The 21,302-nt window shown below is 44.7% G+C and overlaps 1 protein-coding gene across 2 annotated transcripts in view; it reads right to left on the reverse strand.

Moving 5' to 3' along the window:
* LOC139438381 (arylsulfatase L-like) overlaps positions 1-20,986 on the reverse strand; it is a 47,580-nt gene extending 26,594 nt beyond the window's left edge. The window contains exons 1-8 of one of the 2 annotated variants that reach the window (XM_071213483.1): positions 20,551-20,859; positions 12,648-12,688; positions 10,717-10,857; positions 9,471-9,620; positions 7,838-7,959; positions 4,460-4,582; positions 2,033-2,456; positions 706-842 (exon numbers count right to left, since the gene is read on the reverse strand). In XM_071213483.1, coding sequence (XP_071069584.1) covers positions 706-842; positions 2,033-2,456; positions 4,460-4,582; positions 7,838-7,959; positions 9,471-9,526 — 862 coding nt within the window. In that variant the 5' untranslated portion in view covers positions 9,527-9,620; positions 10,717-10,857; positions 12,648-12,688; positions 20,551-20,859. Of the gene's footprint in view, positions 1-705; positions 843-2,032; positions 2,457-4,459; positions 4,583-7,837; positions 7,960-9,470; positions 9,621-10,716; positions 10,858-12,647; positions 12,689-20,550 lie in introns of both variants that reach the window. The other variant, XM_071213482.1, reaches the window with a different exon arrangement.
* Between the last annotated feature and the right edge of the window lie 316 nt (positions 20,987-21,302).

Below are 21,302 nucleotides of genomic sequence, written 5' to 3' on the forward strand. Positions count from 1 at the left end.
TTCATTCCCACTCCCTCCCTCAGGTCTCTGTTCGACTGATCCACGGGTCGGGTCATAAACCAGTGTAACAGTTTGAGATTGTTTTCGTGAATCCCCAAAAGAGAAAGATTATGTTTGTAAACAAATCTGTTCCTCTGGTGTGATACCTATTGATTATATTGGATTCCATTGAGGGCCCCTTGATCAAATGACCTGCTAAGATTACTGCTTTGAGTCAACCAAATCAGTAAGGCGTGACTCAGGTTGAGTCCTGTTACCTTGGGGGGCCTATATACGTGGACGCTCACTCAAGAAGATGTGGGAAGAGAGAGAGCTCTGCCATTTTTGATTCTGGGGCCCCAGGCAGAGATGAGCCATTCACCTGATAATTTGCAGCTGACCATGGGAAGACAGCCTAGACCGATATAGAAAGCCCAGAAAGAAACAAGCCCTATGTGAGGAGAGGGAGGAAGCCCTGAGAGACAAGCCCTGTGCCAGCTGCTGCTGAGAGAGAGGAAGCCCAGAGGAGAAGGCTGGACTCTTGCAGAGATCGCCCGCCATCTTGCTTCAAGACATGGCAACTGACTTTGGTGAGGAAGCACCCTTGAGTTGGACTCTTCAGGGCCTTGTAACCATTAGCTTTTACCCCAAATAAATACCCATTACGAAAGCCGACCCTTTGCATGGTATTTGTTTTAACAGCTGGGAAATGAAAATGCTACTTACCCACCATCCAGTCCATCTCTTCTACGTTGTCCCCATACAGCCCATGGAGACTCTTCCCACGGAAGTTCTTGGCAGTAACAAGAGGGACATGGGTATGTAAGAAGGCAACAAAGAGCAGGAAAGGCCTGTGCTTGTTTCTAAAAATAAACACAAAACAACTAGAGTTACATTTTAGTAGAATAGAGATGAAAGTTCTAGAGACATTAAACACAGATCTGAACAATCATTTCCTTTCTCCAACGTTGTCTGGGTTTTCCAAGTGCAGCAGAAGAATATTCTTAGTTTTGACACTCTTTAATTTTCCCCCTCTAATGTCTATCAAAAAATCCACAGTGATTTTACCATCATTTTTTTCTCAAACATTGCAGTTTTCAAAGTCTATGTGGCTATGACAGCTGAAAGTTGACAACCATCTGACCTGACATTTATTTCAGCATATTTTTCTACCTCAAACTCTATCTTGTGGAATAAATGATATTTTACATCTGATTTTATTTATAATCGATCATATAAAAAAATGAAACAGACATGAGGTAGTTATGAAAAGCATACACTTTACAAATGAGGCATATTAGATTATTAATTTCAAAATTATCACCCGCACTCTGGGTAATACGTTATTTCCCCCTTCCTCACCTGCTCTCTCTATGGTCTAAAGCACCCCCTTAAAATAGAGACGCATAGGAGACTGTTGAAGCTTCACTGTTTCAAGACCCACATGTTTTGATTTGTATGCTCATTATCAACACCGTATGTGTGATAGTTCCATTGAGAACGCTGTGAGAATGTACTAGAATAGGCTCACAAGCTCATCCCCACCAGGTATATTGGGGCGGACGGTGTCACCTTCTTTACTGGACACCTTGGGGGGAGGTTAGAACTCCCTCTGTCTGGGAAGGCTTTTCATCACATTCTCCTTCACCTGACATGTGAAGCTCGTTCATCACTCAAGTTTACATCTAGGCTGAAGGGAGTAACAGGGTGTCTTAAGAGGATAGAATTTTAAACCTGTTTAGATTTTATTCAAAAGGTTCTTTAGGTGATTCATGATAGTTGCATGTGGCCCGTGGTGAGTGGCAAGCTCTTCAGTAAGAGGGTTTCCTAAAAGCAGGGGATGTAGGTAGGACATTCCAAAGAATCTCTTTTAATGGTGGCAAGGCAAGTCGCTGCCACACCACTCAACTGGCCAATGTCCAGACATTGGACGGAATGTCTTTCTGAGCCAGGGCCACTTCACCCATCCCACCCCAATGACAGAAGAGGAGTACTGGGGCTGTGTGCTCATCACGACGTTGATGTCCAGGATGAGAACCGTGGCGAAGCTCACCTCTGGATGAACCCTCTGGCCTCCTTGAGAAGGAGACTCGTGGTCCTCTGGAAACGCATGGGCTGCTCCGTGACGGTGTGGTTTCTCATCAGGAAACAGTCGGCGTGCACGATCAGCACGCCCATGAAATGCGAGGCCACGAAGAGCAGAAGGGCCGCCGCGGTCGCCAAGATGACCAGCGTCCACGGAATGCCCTTCAGGCGCGTGAGCTTGCCGACGGTGAGCGTGAGCGCGACCAAGGCTGCGATCTGGATGTAGGACCTGAGCTGGCCCTCCAGGGCCAGGCGTTTCTCGGACAGTTCCCACTGGAGGCAATCGCCCATCATGGAGAACGGCATGCCGTAGAAATGGTCGAAACCGTGGTTGAGTGGGTGGTGGCAGTGATCGCCGCTGTGGTCGCAGTTGAGTCCCAGGTGCCACTTTCCTGAAAGGCAAAAGGATGTTGATGGAACAAGCTTACCTGGACGCAGTTGGGGTGGTGGGCGCTCAGAGCAGGATGGGTAGTTTTAGCTGTTATTTATACCATGGTCTGCATCTCATCATTTCAGGGGGAGGAGGATCTCAAGTGGCAGCATTACCTGCTGGAGAGGTTTCCAATTACCATAAACTGTGAGACTTAAAATGACAGGAAATTTATATTCTCCAAAATTCTGGAGGCCAGAAGTCCCAGTTGAAGCTGTGGCACAGCTGTGCTCTTTACAGAAGCTCTCGGGGAGACTCTGTCCTGCTTTGTCAACATCTGGTGGCCCCAGGTGTCCTTGACTCAGGCTACATCATTTCAATCTTTGCCTTCATCTTCCCTGCCATCTCCTCTGTTTCTCCTATAAGGACACTCGTCATTGGAAGTAGGTCCCATCTAGACAATCCAGAATCAAGCTGCTTAGCTTAACCACATCAGGAAAGACCGTTTCACCATTTAATTCAGTGTTGACACGTTCCAGGTCCGAGGATTTGGGATTAGGACCTTTGGGGGCCACTGCTTAGTCTTCTATGCCCCCGGTTTTGGGATGGTCCAATGGCAGAGGCCATGGAGAATGAAAGCACAAAAAGTCAGATTGCCTGGGAAATTTGGCGTGATGTAATTGGCATGGGGTAAACACCTGCAGACTTTAGAATTTGCCTCTGCTCTGTTGAACCAGCGTAATGAACAAAAGTGGAGGTGGGTGGTAGATTTCAGAGGGCAACTTTCAGCTCCAATCAGAGGAGAATGCTGAGGACCTTGATGCCAGAACTAGGGTGTTGGCCAAGAGATACAACAAACCTCAAGCAATTTTCGAGGGACCAACATGTGGGGATAGGCTCTTGTATCTTAACAAAAGGCAAGGAGGCATTGGATTTCCCCTTGAGGCTATCACCTGGTCTCGTTCCTTGATAGGAATCAATGTAATGTTAATAAAAGTTATTACTGTATTAACTGTAATAATGTATCATTATAATGTAATAATGTAATAATGTATCATTACTGTATCATGATGACAGTGAGGATAACAAATTGATTCCCTGTCAAGAAATGATTATTCCTTAACTTATGGACTGTGTTTAAGAGCCGTATTGAAGTACTTTTGCAGCAAAGGCAAAGAAGATACCATATTTATGCTACAGGTAAAAAGGAAAAGAATGTGGGGTTTAGTTTGGTGAGATATGGATGTGATTAGACTTTTTTTACCCCTTCATTTTCTTCATTAACAAGGACACCTTAGTCATGTCATTTGGCTAATCTGTGCTCATTTGTGTTCCTCCAGGGAGGAACAATTTTGTTTTTTTGGGGGGAATTGATTGAGACAAATGTGCCTGGACAGCGTTTTTTTTTTTTTTTGGAAAAGTGTTTCCATATTTTGTTGGACTGCCTTTTGTCTGTTATCTTACCTTTTGACGTTGACATGCCGTTTACTTTGAAAAAGAAACAATTGTTCTTGGTTTTATTGCATTCTGTACGTGGCATGGTTCTTAACACAGGAAAAATTAACGTGCTATTTTTGTAAGCAGAGAGCCCTAAGCTCTGGAGCTCTGTTTCCATAAGGAGAAAAGCATCATGGAAATTTTTGGTAAAAAAAAGTTATGGAATTTCTAACTCTATTATTCTGGTGCATTGGCATGTTGTGAGAAGTGGCAAATATCGAAGGGGAGTGGGTGTAGCTCAGTGGTTGAGCACCTGCTTCCCCTGTATGAGGTCCAGGGTTCAATCCCTGGTATCTTTAAAAAAGTATATATATATATATATACATATATATATAGCATTAAAAAGGAATTTCTTCAGCACCTACTTTGCATCAGGAAATCTGGAAGTTATGTCATTTCTGAGTGTAGTTAGCTTTTGTGTCTAGTGGAAAATCCTACTAGACAAAACAGTTCATTTCTAAATTTGATTGTTGAATATACTCCCCATATAAATGCAATGTGCTTAACACTAAAAATATACGTACATACCTATTAGTCCAGTGGCATAACCTTCATTTTTTAATACTTTTGCAAATGTGGTCTCATTTGTTGGAATGCCTCCAGAAACTCCGGTCCACATAAGAACACGGTAATCGTTGCTGGAAACCATACCTTTGGGCAATCGTTTTAAAGGAAATATTAGTTACATGCTCACATTCTTGCTTTTCATAAATTTTTAAAATTTAGATTATGTGGTGAACATCTCTAGTTTTCAAAATAAAAGTGAAAATTAACCTCCCATTTGATTTCGCTCCCCAGATGGCGTTTTTGACAGAAAAGGAAATGATTAGTTGAAGAAGTTAGTGTGATGTGGTGATAGTTAAGGTACTGTGTCAGCTTGGCCAGGTAATTGGCTAATTGTAATTTAGTCACCAGTGACTTTACTGCGTAGAGGGCTGATAACATCTACATCAACTCGAGAGATTGGCGGCGGACTTGGCCCAGTGGTTAGGGCGTCCGTCTACCATATGGGAGGTCCGCGGTTCAAACCCCGGGCCTCCTTGACCCGTGTGGAGCTGGCCATGCGCAGTGCTGATGCGCGCAAGGAGTGCCCTGCCACGCAGGGGTGTCCCCCCGCGTAGGGGAGCCCCACGCGCAAAGAGTGCGCCCCGAAAGGAGAGCCGCCCAGTGTGAAAGAAAGTGCAGCCTGCCCAGGAATGGCGCCACACACACGGAGAGCTAACACAACAAGATGATGCAACCAAAAGAAACACAGATTCTCGTGCCACTGACAACAACAGAAGCAGACAAAGAAGATGCAGCAAATAGACACAGAGAACAGACAACCGGGGGGGAGGGGAGAGAAATAAATAAATAAATCTTTAAAAAACAAAACAAAACTAGGGAGATTGCTGTCAGCAATGAGTGACACTTTATCCAATCAGTTGAATGCCTTAAAAGGGGAAGTGATCTCAACATTCAGAGAGAATTTCCCAGCTCATGTCTGGACAGATGACGTTTCCAGGAAACTCATCAAGGACCTTCACTGGACTTTCTTCGGAGCCCCTGGTTGCAGCCTGCCTGCGGAACCTGGACTTGTGCATCCCACGGTCATGTGAGAGACTCTTGTAAAATCTCACACTATTTACAGATATCTCCTGTTGATTCTGTTTCCCTAGAGAACCCTGACTAATACAGATTGTTAATTTTATGTTCAGCTTGGCTAGGCTATGGTGCTCAGCTGTTTGGTTGAACTAGTCTAACTATTGTTGTCGAGGTATTTTGTAGGTGGGATTAGTTTTACAGTTAACGTTAGCTGATTTTAAATAAAGATGAGCCTTGATAATGTGGTGGGGTCTCATCCAATCAGTTGGTGGCCTTAGGAACAAAGAAATGAGAGATCTTGGAAGAAGAATTTCTGCCCAAGACTACAATTTCACCTCCTCTTTGAGTTTCCATCCAATTGGCATGCCTTACAGATTTTAGACTTGAGAACCTTCACAAACACATGAGTCAATTCCTTAAAATAAATCTCTTACAGACACACATAGTCTGTTGGTTTTGATTCTCTGGAGAACGCTGACTAATAAAATGAGTAAGAAGCTGTACTGTCTTGTTATGTCTACAATGTATAAAAAGGAAGTGTTGAGTGAAAAAGAATCTAAAATAGGTTTATGAGTTCACCAAACTTGATACAATGTAGCGGTTCTCAAATTTATCTGATCTTTGGAATCACCTGGGGAGCTTCAAAGAACTCTGCCACTTGGATGTCACCCCAAAGCTTGTAATTGTCATGGGTTTGGGACAGAATCTGAGTTTTGGAATTATTGAGAGAGCCTTGAGTGATTCTGATGTATAGACAGGTTGGGAGCTGCTGATATAATTCACCTGACTTTATGTACTCAGGACATCCGTCCAGTTGGTCCTCAGACTAGGCAGATTGGCTTTTCCAAGGGTGGGACTCCAGCCTCAGTATTTTTCTAAAGTCCTGTCATGAATCCCATGTGCAGCCAATGGTTGAGAACCATTGATTTAGAAGATGCTCCTGCCTCTTACTCCACTTTGGTGAGTTTAGTCCAGCTCAACTTTTTTTTACAGGATCAACCTGATGTAAAGAGTGAACGTCATTCCCAACCATCAACATGTGGAAACTCAGCCTTCTTCCCGAGGGTTTCCAGAATTTTGAGCATGTGCTTTGTCTCTTTGTCAGCTGAAGAGTGGTTGGCTATAACAAAGGCGACACTGGCTGTTTGGGCTTAATTCCGTTAGGACCCTTTCTTCTTTGTGGGAGGGAAGGGGGCACCAGATGGTCCATGAGGGCCTGACATCTCCCAGGAAGTCTACTTACTCAGCTTCCATTCAGGAAATGCTGAGGACCTCACAAGGATTTTCAAACTTTTGGGTCTACTTCAGCCCAGTGCTTGGACTCCACTCTGGGGCTCAGAGAGATAGAGGGCTGTTAGCAAAACATGGCAGAGCTGTTAGCCACAAGATATTGCTAAGATTTGGGGACAACTTTGGAAAGCCCAGTGGTCTAATGAGAAAAATAGCTTATCAGAATTCATCACGCTTTGGACCCATTTAGAAGTCTAAGTTCTACCACTTGGGGTCGTAGAAAACAAATAACTTTTTCTTTTCCATGGGATGGGCAGAGATTTGAAGCCAGCCTTCACAGACCCCATCTTTTATTCTTCAGATTAAACATATTCCATTATTTCAAATTTTGTACAACTATGGTGAAGATATTGTTCATTAATCTTCTAATATCCTTTATGTCAGGGTCACCAAACTATGGCACACAGGCCAGATCTGTCTTTTTTAGTGTATAGCCCACAAACTAAGCATGGTTTTTACATTTTTAAATGGTTGGAGAAAAGTAAAAATGAATATATTTAAACAAGTTTTTTTTAACTTTTTCTTTTTTTCAGGGATACTGGGAATTAAACCTGGGACCTTGTATATGAGAAGGAAGTGATCAACCACTAAGTTACACCTGCTCTGCAAAAAGAATATTTTTAACATGGGAAAATTGTATGGAATTTAAATTTCAGCATCCACACATGATGTTTTATTGAAACATGGCCACACCATTCAGTTACGTACTCTGTCTTCAGCTGCTTTCAGACTACAGGGGCAGAATTGAGTGGCTACAAGAGAGACTGTGTGTCCCTACCAAGCATAAGCTAGTTACCATCTGGCCAAAGTTGCCCACCAGTGTCTTTTGGGATTATCTACATCAGAGGAAATAATTACATGGGTGACCTCTGGCTCTGTGGAGCACTGTAAGTCTTAGTAGTTTGAGTTGATGTCTGATGGTGAAAATATGGGGAGAAGATCATCATTTTCACATTGTGCAATGACTGTTAAGAGGATGAAAGAGACCATGTTCTTTTCCAGTCTAGTGGTGAGACGTACAGAATGACTAACCTGATCGGATGGGGTACCTGCCAGTCAGGAACGCAGCTCTGCTCGGCGTACACACCGAGGCGGCCGAGATATGCTGGGTGAGCATCACGCCGTCCTTTGCGAGCCGGTCAATATTTGGAGTCCTGTGATGGGGGAAAAATGAGCAGTGTTATTGCTTAACAAACAGGTTTATCCCTAACACCATAGGTCTATGATACTTAGTAGAAGACGTGCCAGTCAAAATCTGAAACACGAAGGTATCTGTAAGAGTGCCCCGGTGCAAGAACTTGCAATGCCTTCTGAATCATCGAAGCAGCCTGAGTTCCATTAAATTTTACCTATGCCCCCAGAGTGTACTACTGGTGCTGAGAGAGACATCAAGGGAATTCCAGAATGGAGAGCTTGGGTTGCCTTCTAGCATGGCACTCCCTGATCTGGAGGCTCAGCATCATGATAGCATGGTACATGAAGGTGGGATTCAGACAAAGAGGAAGCAGGTGGAGAATTAGGCTGGCACCTGAGCTGGATCCTCGATGGTAATGAGAATGTGACAGAGATATCAGGGGGTCCTTCTGGAGAGATGCGTTGCAGATGCCAGAGGGGCATGGTAGATTCAGAGAGTAGAAAGACGTGGATATGTCTGTGTGAAGTGGTGCTTTCCGGGAGGGGAGCATTGAATCCTTTGTAGGTGGGTGGGCTTGGCCTGCTGGATGGGGGGTGGTCATTAGCTTACATGGTTTTAAAAAATAATTGTTCATCATGTAGTGGGCTGGTGAATAGTACATCTCAAAAATGGTTAGGTGTGGGTTGGATGGGTTTGAGTGGGGGTCAGAACTGGTGTGGGGAAGAAGGCAGGGTGAAAGGGAATTCAATGATGGGAAGTGGACTTGGCCCAGTGGTTAGGGCGTCCGTCTACCATATGGGAGGTCTGCGGTTCAAACCCCGGGCCTCCTTGACCCGCGTGGAGCTGGCCCATGCGCAGTGCTGGTGTGCGCAAGGAGTGCCGTGCCACGCAGGGGTGTCCCCCATGTAGGGGAGCTCCACGCGCAAGGAGTGTGCCCCATAAGGAGAGCTGCCCAGCACGAAAGAAAGTGCAGCCTGCCCAGGAATGGTGCCGCACACACGGAGAGCTGATACAACATGATGATGCAACAAAAAAAAGAAACACAGATTCCTGTGCTGCTGACAACAACAGAGGCAGACAAAGAAGAACACAGAGCAAATAGACGCAGAGAACAGACAACCGGGAGTGGGGGGAAGGGGAGAGAAATAAATAAATAAATAAATAAATAAATCTTTAAAAAAAAAAGGGAATTAAATGAAACAATGTGGGCAGTGCATGTGGCTTAAGCAGTTGAGCTCCTGCCTCCCACACGGGAGGTCCCAGGTTCGGTTCCCAGTGCCTCCCGAAAAAACAAAAATGAACAATGAGCAAAGCAAATGAGAAAACCAACTCAGGGAAGCCCATGTGGCTCAGTGGTTGAGCACCAGTTTCCCACATACGAGGTCCCGGGTTCAATCTCCAGCCCCCAATACCTAAGAAAAGAAAAGAAAAGAAAAGAAAATTCAGGAAAACTCTGGATTTCTCAGACCAAGGTTGATACATGTTATTGGTGTCTCCTGGGCGCCATCTTGGCCATACTCTGTTCCTTGCCTTATGGTTCCGTTGCCATAGCATCCGATATCCCCGATGCCGAGGTCGTCAGCCATTAGCAGAAGAAAGTTTGGCCGGGAGCCCGATGACTTGCTGCAACCAGAGGTCTTCAGAACCAGAAGGACACAGAGTGTCCTGGACAGCCAGCTCCTGCAACATGAAAGACCAGAGACAACTCACCTTGGTTGTCTGTTTTGTCTGGGTGACTGTGAGCAGGATGCTTGTGCCATTTTCTTGACGTGGCTTTGGAAACATCATCACATCTCACCATGGTTTGAGTGTAGCTGGCAGGCCATTGGTGTAACTTTGTTTCATTTTGTAGTTTTAAGATTACACCCCAAACCGGTGTAATGTGGGGGCATTTTTGGGACCTGGGGATTATCCCAAATGACATTGCAATGGTAGATACAGGTCATTGTATATCTTGTCATAAGTTGCAAAAATGTGTGGAGCAAGAAACATACGAACATCCCAAACCCCTCCTGGTTCAGCTACTTGCCAACTTTCCGCTTTTGTAACTTACTTGCTTGCTCAGTAACGGCCTTATAAAAAAAAATAAAAGAAGTTTAAGCCAATAAAACCTTATCCTCCTCCTAAGCGCACGAAAACTAACCCCACCTGTATGTGCCCATATATATACCTCAAGTTCCCCGGACCTGTCTAACTACTGTAGGAAGGTGCCCTGGCAGGAAAAAAAATAAAAGTTTTTAAATTAACTCCTCCTAAATATTCTAATGTTTAATCTATAAAGTGTTCTACTTCAGTGGGAGAGAGTGTAAACTACAACGGAAACTAATCATTGCTTAGTGGCAATGCGCGAAGATTTGTTCATCAATTGTGGCAAATGTACCAAGCTACTGAACGATGTTGTTGATTTCAAAAAGTGTGGGAGGGACAGGGCCCACTGGATGGAATGTGGGAGAGTATGGGCCATGATGTGGACCATTGACCATGAGGTGCAGAGATGCCCAGAGATGTACTTACCAAATGCAATGGATGTGTCATGATGACGGGAGGGAGTGTTGCTGGGGGGGGGGGGGGGGAGTGGTGGAGTGGGGGTGGTGGGGTTGAATGGGACCTCATCTTGTTTTTTTAATGTAACATTTTTACAAAATCAATTAAAAAAAAAAGTGTGGGAGGGAGAGGAATTGGGGTATATGGGAACCCTCTAGATTTTTTTGTAACATTTATGTAATTTAAGTTTCTTTAAAAAATTTAAAATATATATGTTAAAAAAATTGCTCACACTGATGATGGTTTTGGTTAGATTTTAAAGCTCTGTCATCTAGTGAGGTGATTCAACTCCAGATGAATGGGAAACTTGATCTGTAGGTGATGGATGTAGGATGACCGAATACCTCAAATTAACTTGTTTCTCTTCCTGTTGCTAGGATGCAAAGAAAAGAATTGTATGTAAATCAGAAGGTAATGAAATGCAACCCTCTCTTTGGGCCAAATTCTGCTTTTGGTGGTGAAGAATATCCTGTTGAAGCAATGAAGTATGAAAACCAGCTTCAACCAGTTGGCTGGACCTGCGCAGAAGCAGCCCCTTGCTGTCCTCACTCCAACTTGCTTAATCAACCTAGTAAGATTCCCACCCAGGGGTGGAGTTCTCCGCCCCTTTCTTGATCATGCAATGAATGTGCAAGCATAATTTCCTGAACATGCTAATCATACAATTATATAACCAGCTATGTGTGCTCATCCATATGCATAAAAACTAATGCATAATCAAAGCAAAGGCTAAGTAGTAACTTGGATATTTAAGCAAGAGTGGAACTGCAGCAGAGGGAGCTGGGTCTGAGTGACTTTGGGCTGGCCTTGGCTCCTTACTCTGTGGACGTAATAAATGTGAGTTTGCCTGACTCTTGTGTTGAAGTTTTCTTCATGCCATCTCTGGTTATCCATACAGGCCCTGCCTTGAGGCCTAATAGGTGCTTAGGATGTCTGAGACAGAAACACAGAGCCGCACCAGGTGCTTCTACTTCACTTCTCCTTCTGATGTGGGCTAGGGGTGGGAGGCTGTTCATCTCTTTGTAGATCACCTAAGCTGTCTGTGACTTGTGGGTGTGGGACAGTGAGAGGCTGTCATCCTGCCTTGATGACCATGGCAACGACTCCAGTCCCAGGAAACAGTTTAGCAATGCACACTCTATAAACTTTAAATATTCAGGGAAAATGCAAACCAAATGTGCTAAAAGCTTATCTGGAATGTATGAAGTCCATGCTAAAAGCTTACCTAGGATGTGGAAGATCTATGCTAATTCAAGACAACTGAGCACTGAAACAAAGAACGATTTAGCCCTTACCCTGTATAAAAGGAACTCAAAAATCTTGTTCGGGGCTCGGGCTGGGAACAGAAAGCTCCTGAGTCCGGCCGGCTGTCAATAAATCATTTTTTCCTTCTCAAAATCATTCCTGAGTCCTGGCCTTTCTATACGCAAATAATTGAACCTCTCTCAAATTCGACAACACTTCCACCTCATTCTTCCTCAAATAAGTAAATGGTGTTAATCTGGGAAATTTGGGGCACATTGAAAGAGTTGGCAGAACGGGGGAGATGGACCAGCTCAACGCCATCTGGTCATTCTAGGTCCGTTGAAAATCCTCTTACATTCTGGCATTCATATGGAAATATCAAAAGGCTGATGTTTTCCAGCCCTGTGCTATCTGATGAGAAATCAGAGGTGACAGAGGCTCTGATCGAGAGCCAAGAGTCTTGGCTCCACAAGGAAAAATTAAGGGAGCTTCTAAGATTGCTCGTGAGAACCTTGAGCCAAGACCCTTTCTGTGGAAACTGCCCAGGGCGTGCTCGTGAAAAGCAAGGCAGTATGTCGCGGCGCTCAGTGTAATGAAATAGATGGGCAATCTGAATCTGCCAAGAAGTCTGGCCAGATGACGTCCCTGGTAAAGCTGACAGCTGGACACAGAAGGGGTTGATGTCCAGGTGTGGGAAAGATGGACCTGAATTCCTTCGGAGGCTGCCTGGTGCAGCTTCAAGGTGATCAGGCATGAAGTACTAAAATTAATCACCAATCCCACACCCGATCCTGGAGATGCGTGACTGATGGCTAATGGAGCGGAGCTGCTCCCTTAGCAATGCATTCCGACAAAGCGACACGAAGAAATGAAGAAGCAGCAAGAGAATATTCCTGGATGCATGTAATCCCATCTTACCTAGAATACTCCAAATCCAACATGGTCTGTCTGTTTTCTCCCTGTAAGAAATAAAATGCTCTTTATGGACACAGGCAGAAGAAAATGAACACATTCTCTGTATCAACAGAGAGCGCAAAACTGAAACGAAAAACTCTAATTGGTGTCTTCCTGATGCGATGGATAGCAAAAGAACAATTACTGAAAACTCCTAAATTAATGACCTTCCCTAGTGAAAAAGCTTTAAAAATGTTAAAACACGATGTTAAGAATGTAGAACATTTATCTGTAAAGGACCAGATGGTAAATACTTTTATTTATTTATTTTTTAAAGATTTATTTATTTATTTCTCTCCCTTCCCCCCGCCCACCCCGGTTGTCTGTTCTCTGTGTCCATTTGTTGCGTCCTGTTTCTTTGTCCGCTTCTGTTGTTGTCAGTGGCACGGGAATCTGTATTTCTTTTGGTTTGCGTCATCTTGCTGTGTCAGCTCTCCGTGTGTGCGGTGCCATTCCTGGGCAGGCTGCACTTTCTTTCTTGCTGGGTGGCTCTCCTTACGGGCGCACTCATTGTGCGTGGGGCTCCCCTACGCGAGGACAGCCCTGCGTGGCAGGCACTCCTTGCGCGCATCAGCACTGCACATGGGCCAGCTCCACATGGGTCAAGGAGGCCCAGGGTTTGAACTGCGGACCTCCCATGTGGTAGATGGACGCCCTAACCACTGGGCCAAGTCCATTTCCCGGTAAATACTTTTAGATCTGGTGTCTATTCTGCCATTGTAACATGAAAGCAGCTAGAGACAACAAGTTAATGGATGGGCATTGCCGCCTTCCAATAAAACTTTATTTAGAAAAACATGCAAAGGGCAGTGTTTGGCCTCAGGGCCCTTGATATAGAAGGCAGAGTAGAAAGGAAAGAAAATGCAAACTTATATGGGAATATTGATATGTAATGATCTCCAATATATTTTTCTTGAGCTACAATTCACATACCACATGCTTCATTCTTCTGAAGTACATACAATTCAGGGGACATTTAGTACAATCATAATATTGTGTGACCTTCACTGCTACCTAGTTCTGGGACATTTCATCTCCCCCAAAAGAAACCTTATACCCATTAGCAGTCACCCCCATTTTTCCCTTTCCCGTCTAAACCTGTCTCACCATGAATCTATGCCTCTATGGATAAGCCTATTCTGAATATTTACATTTTATTTTATTTATTTTGCTTTTTATATTTTACTTTATTTGATACTTCATTTTATTTGATATTTTATTTATTTTATTTTATTTGATATTTTATTTTTCTGTTTTATTTTATATTTTATTTTATTTTACCTTATTTTTAAAATTTTACTATTATTATTATTTTTTGAGGTATCGGGGCCAGGAACTGAGCCCTGTACCTCATATGTGGCCTGAGCCCCATACCTCATATGTGGGAAGCTAATGCTCCACCACTGAGCCGTATCAGTTCCCAATTACTATATTCCAAGTAAAAATATGTAAGAGCTGGAAGAGAGTAACTGGTGTGTTGGCATGATATCTGCATAAAATAATAAAAGGAAGAAGGACAGCCACGGGCACGTTTGCTTGGACACACAGCTGGTTGGTAGCACGGGTGCCCTTTGCAGATGCATGACAACGTGGACCTTCAAGGGTTTGATAAACCCTCTCCCCTTCTGCCATTCTGGAGGCCCCAAGTCCAAAATCAAAGGGTGGGCAGGGCCATGTTAACCTCAGAAAGCTCGGAGGGAGGGTCCCTCCTGCCCCTGCCAGCTCTGAGGTACCTCAGCTGTGGATCCTCTCTGCAGCCTCTAGCTCCATCTTCACATGGCCTTTTCCATGCCAGTGTCTGTGTGTCTCCTTCTCCACCTCTTCTTCTTATGAGAACTTCGTCTTGACTCACCATTTTGGAAAGACCCTATCTCCACATACCTTTTGGGAGGACACCCTCCAACTCCCACCACTTGCCATTTCAGATGATTTCTCACATCTTTCCAAGTTGCGGTCTCACCAGCCCAAGGACAGGGCAGTGGGCCTGTGGAGAATGCAACAGCTGGGGTAGGGTCAGAATTGTGTAGACAAGGACTCAGAAGTTCATCCGACTGGCCGTGTATGGTCAATGTGGTCAACATTGGTGCGGAAGGGACATTGTTAGTTGGGCTCCAGACCTACAGGTTCCTGGTGAACCCAAACGAGCTAAGCAAGGTCTACAACCAAGTCATGAGCCATTTGTTAGGTGGTGTTTTCAATTTCTTTCCAGAAAAGAGTCTAATGGGATGTGAGCCACCAACTGGTGTGCATGTTTTGGCTCTGGAGGGCTGCGTGTAGAGAAATGATGGAAGGCTGCACCCATTGTCTGCACTGCCTGACTATGAGAACAGACAATGTGCCTCTTGAGGGTGGGCTGCTTTCTTGAACCTGTTGGACGGCTGATAAAGGGGTCATTGAACCAGAGAGTAGGTGTTACAACTCTGCTGAGGCTCAGGGTCCAGCTGGTACATGGACAGTCCAGAGATTCAAGTCTCCTGAGTATACACCAACCCCAGCGTCAACCACAGGTTCAATAAAAGTGACAGAAGAGGCACATACAGAGAGGTCACATCTGAGTCCAACTCCATCACACAGGAACACAAACTCCAAAGTAGGGCCAACTGACATGGCACTGAACTCCAGAGCCACCTGCCATGACCATAGGACCTGGGTGTCTCCATACCCCTCAGGAGCACCCCTACCTGGGGTTCTTCTACTTTGGCTATCTCTGGATCCTACTGAGAAGCCCCCTCTCAATTTAAAGGTGGAGTGGGCATTGCTATCGCAGGGTCCTCAGGATGGAGGAATAAAATATGAATTAGAGTGGACTTACTGGTATTCTACTATAGAACTATTGTGACTCTAGTGATAGAAGAAATTGTAGCATTGATGTGGACACAGTGGCCACGGGAGTTGCTGAAGGCAGGGAGAGGGAAGAAGAGATGTGACGTGGGGGCATTTTCAGGACTTGGAGTTGTCCTGAATGCTATTGCAGGGACAGAAGCTGGACATTCTATATCCTGCCATAACCCACTGAATGGACTGGGGGAGAGTGAGAACTACAATGTAAACTATTATCCATACAGTGCAGCAGTGCTCCAAGATGTATTCACCAAATGCAATGAAGGTGCTACAATGATGAAAGAGGTTGATGATGTGGGAGGAGCGGGGTATGTAGGAACCTCTTATATTTTTTAATGTAACATTTTGTGTGATCTATGTATCTTAAAAAAAAAGACAACAAAAAAGTTTTGCTAAAAAAAGGGGGAGTGGTCATTGATTTCCCCGAGTTTGTGAAAGCTGTGAGAATGGTGGCTTTGCTCCTTGTTTCAGCTCAGCCTTGCAGGCCTGGAGGTCTCTCTTGCTGGGAACAAGGTTCTCAGGTGAGGACCTACCTCAGTTTCTCTCCCCATACCCTACACCAAGGCAGGAGCTGCACACACAGCATACCTGGATGAAAACATGACTCTGGGGAAACAGATCTGGCCCAACGGTTAGAGCGTCCGCCTACCACATGGGAGGTCCAAGGTCCAAACCCAGGGCCTCCTTGACCCGTGTGCAGCTGGCCCATGTGCAGTGCTGATGCACACAAGGAATGCCGTGCCATGTAGGGGTGTCCCCTGCATAGGGAAGCCCCACATGCAAGGAGTGCGCCCCATAAGGAGAGCCGTCCAGCACGAAAAAAATTCAGCCTGGCCAGGAATGGTGCCACGCACACAGAGAGCTGATGCAGCAAGATGATGCAACAAAAAGAGACACAGATTCCCAGTGCTGCTGAAAAGAATAGAAGTGGACACAGAAGAACACACAGCAAATGGACACAAAGAGCAGACACCTGGAAGGGAAAGAAATAAAAAAAAAAGGAAAATATGACTCAGCATCAGCCCAGAGGAAAGGAACATAGAGGGGGCTTTGTGAGCATGGAGAGGTGGACGGTGGGAGTGGCACTGGCGTGGGCACTGGGGGTTAAAGAACTCAGCGGATCCCACGTTTGGGGAAGGAGATGGGTGATGAGTCATGCAAGGCTCCTGGGGCACAGGAAGGAAGCTCCTAACTGCACCAGAGAAGCTGGGGAGCCCGTTGGAGTAAGGAAGATGGAAGACGAGAGGAGAGTTCCAGTACACAGGTCGGGGCATTTGGGACATTCCATGGGTGTGATCAAATGGACCACGGAGGAGCGGATAGTGGAGAGAGGAGGTGCTGACGTCACAGATCAAGAAGGTCTGAGTCCTGGCATTTCTGGGTGGCTGGGGAAGGGGTGACCTGCCCCCAGACCATTTTATTTTAATTGACTTTATTATTTTTTTTAGAACAGTTTTAGGCTTACAGAAAAACAGAGCTGAGCGTATCGAGAATTCCCATATCTCCCTTTCCCCACCCTATGCACGTGCCTTCTGTGGGGGGAGCGATTCAATCCCCAACACCAAATTACAGACTAAGGAAATGATTTAAAGTCATGCACAGGAAAAAAAAATAGATGGACTGACCATTTAATACCCTCTGCTCCATTTGCTCACCCTGGATGACTCATGTAACTGTTTAGAACACCATGAATAAAGATGATATGTTGGCAAAAATTGCTTGTAGTTAGAAACGTAAAAATTGCATCAGAAGAGCACTTGAGCAAGGCTGCCAATACTGGCTATTTCTGGAGTTTGTGGATTAGAAGTTTTTCTTTTTCCAGATTTTCCCCAATGAATTGATACTTATTTTACCCATAAAGACATGGAAATAAAGGCGGTTGGTACATTCCAGGTTGTATCCCTTGAGATTGAGCTGCGCCTACCGTAAGCATCTCCTGAAGGTTCTAAAATTGGTCACCTCTTCCTGAAGAACTGAATTCACAGGTCCCTGAGTCCAGATTACTTGTCTCATTTGTGAAAACTGTCTTGGATGGACATCATTCAAGGAGCAAAGAGACCTGAGGCCCTGAACTCATCAGGCACAGAGTTTGGATCCCGCACAGAATGTACCAGAACTTGGGCAACACTTTGCCCGGGGACCCTCCTGATTTCCTTAGTCACGGATGAGGAGGCACAGTGAAGGCGGGGAGCCTCTGTGCGGTGCTTTGGGTTGGGAATTATTGACTTGAGATTGGCTTTCTTAAATCTACATGAAGTGGAAGGGACAAATATTCCCAGATTTGCGGAATCCTGCAGAATTGGGGAAAGTCCCCTACTGTTAATAACCTTGACGATCTCCTGATGTCTCCATACTATTTAACACTGTTTATTCTGTAACATGTGGGCTGTTGGTAACATTATATCCAGGAAAATGCACATTAAAAAATAATAAAATGGGAAGTGGACTTGGCCCAGTGGTTAGGGCATCCGTCTACCACATGGGAGGTCCGCAGTTCAAGTCCCGGGCCTCCTTGACCCGTGTGGAGCTGGCCTATGTGCAATGCTGATGCGCGTAAGGAGTGTCGTGCCACGTGACGCAGGGGTGTCCCCCGCGTAGGGGAGCCCAATGCACAAGGAGCGCGCCCCGTAGGGAGAGCCACCCAGTGCAAAAGAAAGTGCAGCCTGCCCAGGGATGGTGCCGCCCACACGGAGAACTTACACAACAAGATGATGAAACAAAAAGAAACACAGATTCCCGTGCCGCTGACAACAGCAGAAGCAGACAAAGAAGAACATGCAGCAAATAGACACAGAGAACAGACAACCGGGAGCGGGGGAAAGGGAGAGAAATAAATAAATACACCTTTAAAAAATAACAATAATAAAATGCTCCAGTCAAAGATTTATGAGCCCATCATATCATAAATAAACGCTGTTGGAAAGCTTGTCTATGAAGCTCAACCACACAAAACTGCCAAATGTCCACCCTTTGGGGCTGACAGAGATTTTGGTTCCACACATTCAGTGATTTTTGGTAAGTCACCACCATCCTGGGTCTATGGAAGATGGTGGGTCCTCACACGTCGCCAGCTGATGTTGGAATCACCCTACCCCTCTCACCTGAGCTTTGGGCACATTGTGCACCTGCCGGGGTTTTATGGTAGATGATGTCAATGGCGTGCCTTGGAGGGAACAGGAGAAGGATGGCTGCAAATGCTTTTAGTCCTGTGGGCATAAGCCTTATCTTTCATTTGCTCCGCTTTGCAATGTTTGGCGACAAGTCGTAAATAATTTTCCCTTAGGCGGCCAAACACATTCCCTAGGAAAAGTATTTGATGGCCTTTTTTTGAGGATGCAACTGTAACCTGTCACCTGTCCTTCCCTCCCAGTGCCCCATCCCTGAGAATCAATCTTGATGGAAAATCCTAAGGTATTGCAGCTTTTGTCTACCTCTCAGCGACGAGCTCCCTTTTTATTTATTAATGTTTTAAATTGTATTTTTAAAAAATACACAGATCACAAAAAATGTTACATTTAAAAAATATAAGAGGTTCTCATATACCCACACACCACCCACCCCACTCCTCCCACATCAACAACCTCTTTCACCATTGTGGTGATGTGGGATATGGGTGGGAGGTGCTGTGTCTCTTCAGAGATAACCTAAACTATCTGTGACTTGTGAGTGTGGGATGATAAAAGGCTGCAGTCCTGCCCGTGATGAGCAGGAAACAGTTTAACAATGCAAGGTCTATAAACTTTAAGTATTCAGGGGAAATGCAAACAAAATATGCTAAAAGCTTATCGAATGCCTGAGGTCCATGCTAAAAGCTTACCTAAGATGTGGAAATATATGCTAATTCAAGCCTATTGAGAACTGAAACAAAAGGACCATTTGGCCTTTCCTCTCTGTATAAAAGGGACTTAAAAATCTTGTTCGGGGCTCGGGATTCAAACAGAAAGTTCCCGAGTCCAGCCGGCCGTCAATAAACCATTTTTCCTTCTCAAAATCATTCCTGAGTCCTGGCCTCTCTATACGCAAATAATTGAACCTCTCTCAAATTCTAAAACAGTGGCACATTCATTACATTTGGTGATTTTGGGGACTTGGAGTTGTCCAAAATGATATTGCAGGGACAGATGCTGGACATTATATATCCTGCCATAACCCACGGAATGGACTGGGGGAGAGTGTGAACTACAATGTAAATGATTATCCATGCAGTGCAGCCGTGCTCCAAAATGAGCTCTCTTTCTAGCAGCAGAAAGGAACATATCTCTCTATTCCAACGCACTCACCCCTTTAGCCCATAGAAAGCTGAAGAACTTACTTCAGTCTTGCTGCTTGCCACCAGGTAATACATAAATAAAACAAAAATAATAAAAAATAGCAAACAAGAATTATGAAATAATAAAAAAGCTACTGCGGAAGCATATACATGCAATATAAAATTTGCCATTTCAGCCATTTTTGAGTGTAAAATTCAGTCCTTTCATTCAAGAAGCGGTGCCACCATCACCTTCATCCAGAAACTCTGCAGCAAGGAAGTAATAACTTTCCCCTCTCCCCTCCTCAAATCCTGGGAATCCCTACTCTACTTTCTCTGTGAATTTGCCTCGTCTAGATATTTCATGCAAGTTACTGGATAGAACATAGCACTAAGGGAAATAAAGGAAAAGGAAGAGAAAAGCCCTTCAAGTATGAGTTATAATTTGCCTTTGATTCTCCTCCATTGTGGAGGGATTTCAGCCACAATCCAGCTTGACTGTGTGCTCAGCTGGGTTACCAAACCATCATCTTCAACTTTCATACACATGATCTCCCTACATCTAAGAATCTGGTGTTGATGCATTCCCCCCCCACACACACACACATCTTTTCCACTCAATTTCACTCCTGCATTATTTTTAGAAATCGCCCAGGTAAAAACTTCTGTTATTTCATTAAAAAATAAAACAGAGATTGGTTCTTGAAGGTTTCAAAGGACCGCAGTGAGTCATGCAGTTTGGAGTGGCTATCTTGTGTCCTTAGCATAAACATTTACCTGACTCGATGCTCTTTCTGGAATCAGGCTGGCTGGGGGGGGTGCAGGGATGGGGGTGATTCTCAGAGCAAAAACGTTCTCCTTGCCAGATGGGCAGCTGCTGCTGTGAGCAGAGCTACCAGCCTGTTTCAGTGGAGAGCTGGATCACTCCCAAATCAACGAGCAGGCATTCCACAGAACCGGACTGAAGTTGTCGCTGGAAACGGGAGTCTCCAGACATCTGCTGTACTTGCTCTCCCAGCAAAGGACAGAGGAGCTTCTGTTCTTCTTTTCAAAACGTAACACTCTCCTCCGGATTCCAGAAAGCTCATCTGAAACACAGAGTCTTTCATGAAGAAGTGGGTTGAAACTCTCCTGGTCTTTGAGTAAACCGTAAGGGGTCATTCATTGGCTGGCTGCTCCCAGTGTGGGAAACCACTTGCCGCACAAATCTTTCTTGAACTGCCACTCAACTAGCCATTAAATCTTTTTTTTTTCCTTTTGGCACTTTTTCTGTATATAAAAATAAAAAGGGGACAGAGAATAATTCTGACTTCAACGTTCAACTGCCATGAAAACTTTGTAACTGCTTAACTACATTACTATGTAACTGTAGAGGTCCAATCCTTTTCCACTTAATGAGAGAAATTTGCTGTTTTGCTCACTAGGGAGCACAATTTTTTGTACTGTACCAGAACATATTTCAGACCATTTTTGATGCAAAATGCTTCTTTTTGAAGACTTTTCACAAATTAGAACCCTCTAGGCATTTC

The sequence above is a fragment of the Dasypus novemcinctus genome, chromosome Y (genome assembly GCF_030445035.2).
Source record: "Dasypus novemcinctus isolate mDasNov1 chromosome Y, mDasNov1.1.hap2, whole genome shotgun sequence".
Classification (NCBI taxonomy): Eukaryota; Metazoa; Chordata; class Mammalia; order Cingulata; family Dasypodidae; genus Dasypus; species Dasypus novemcinctus.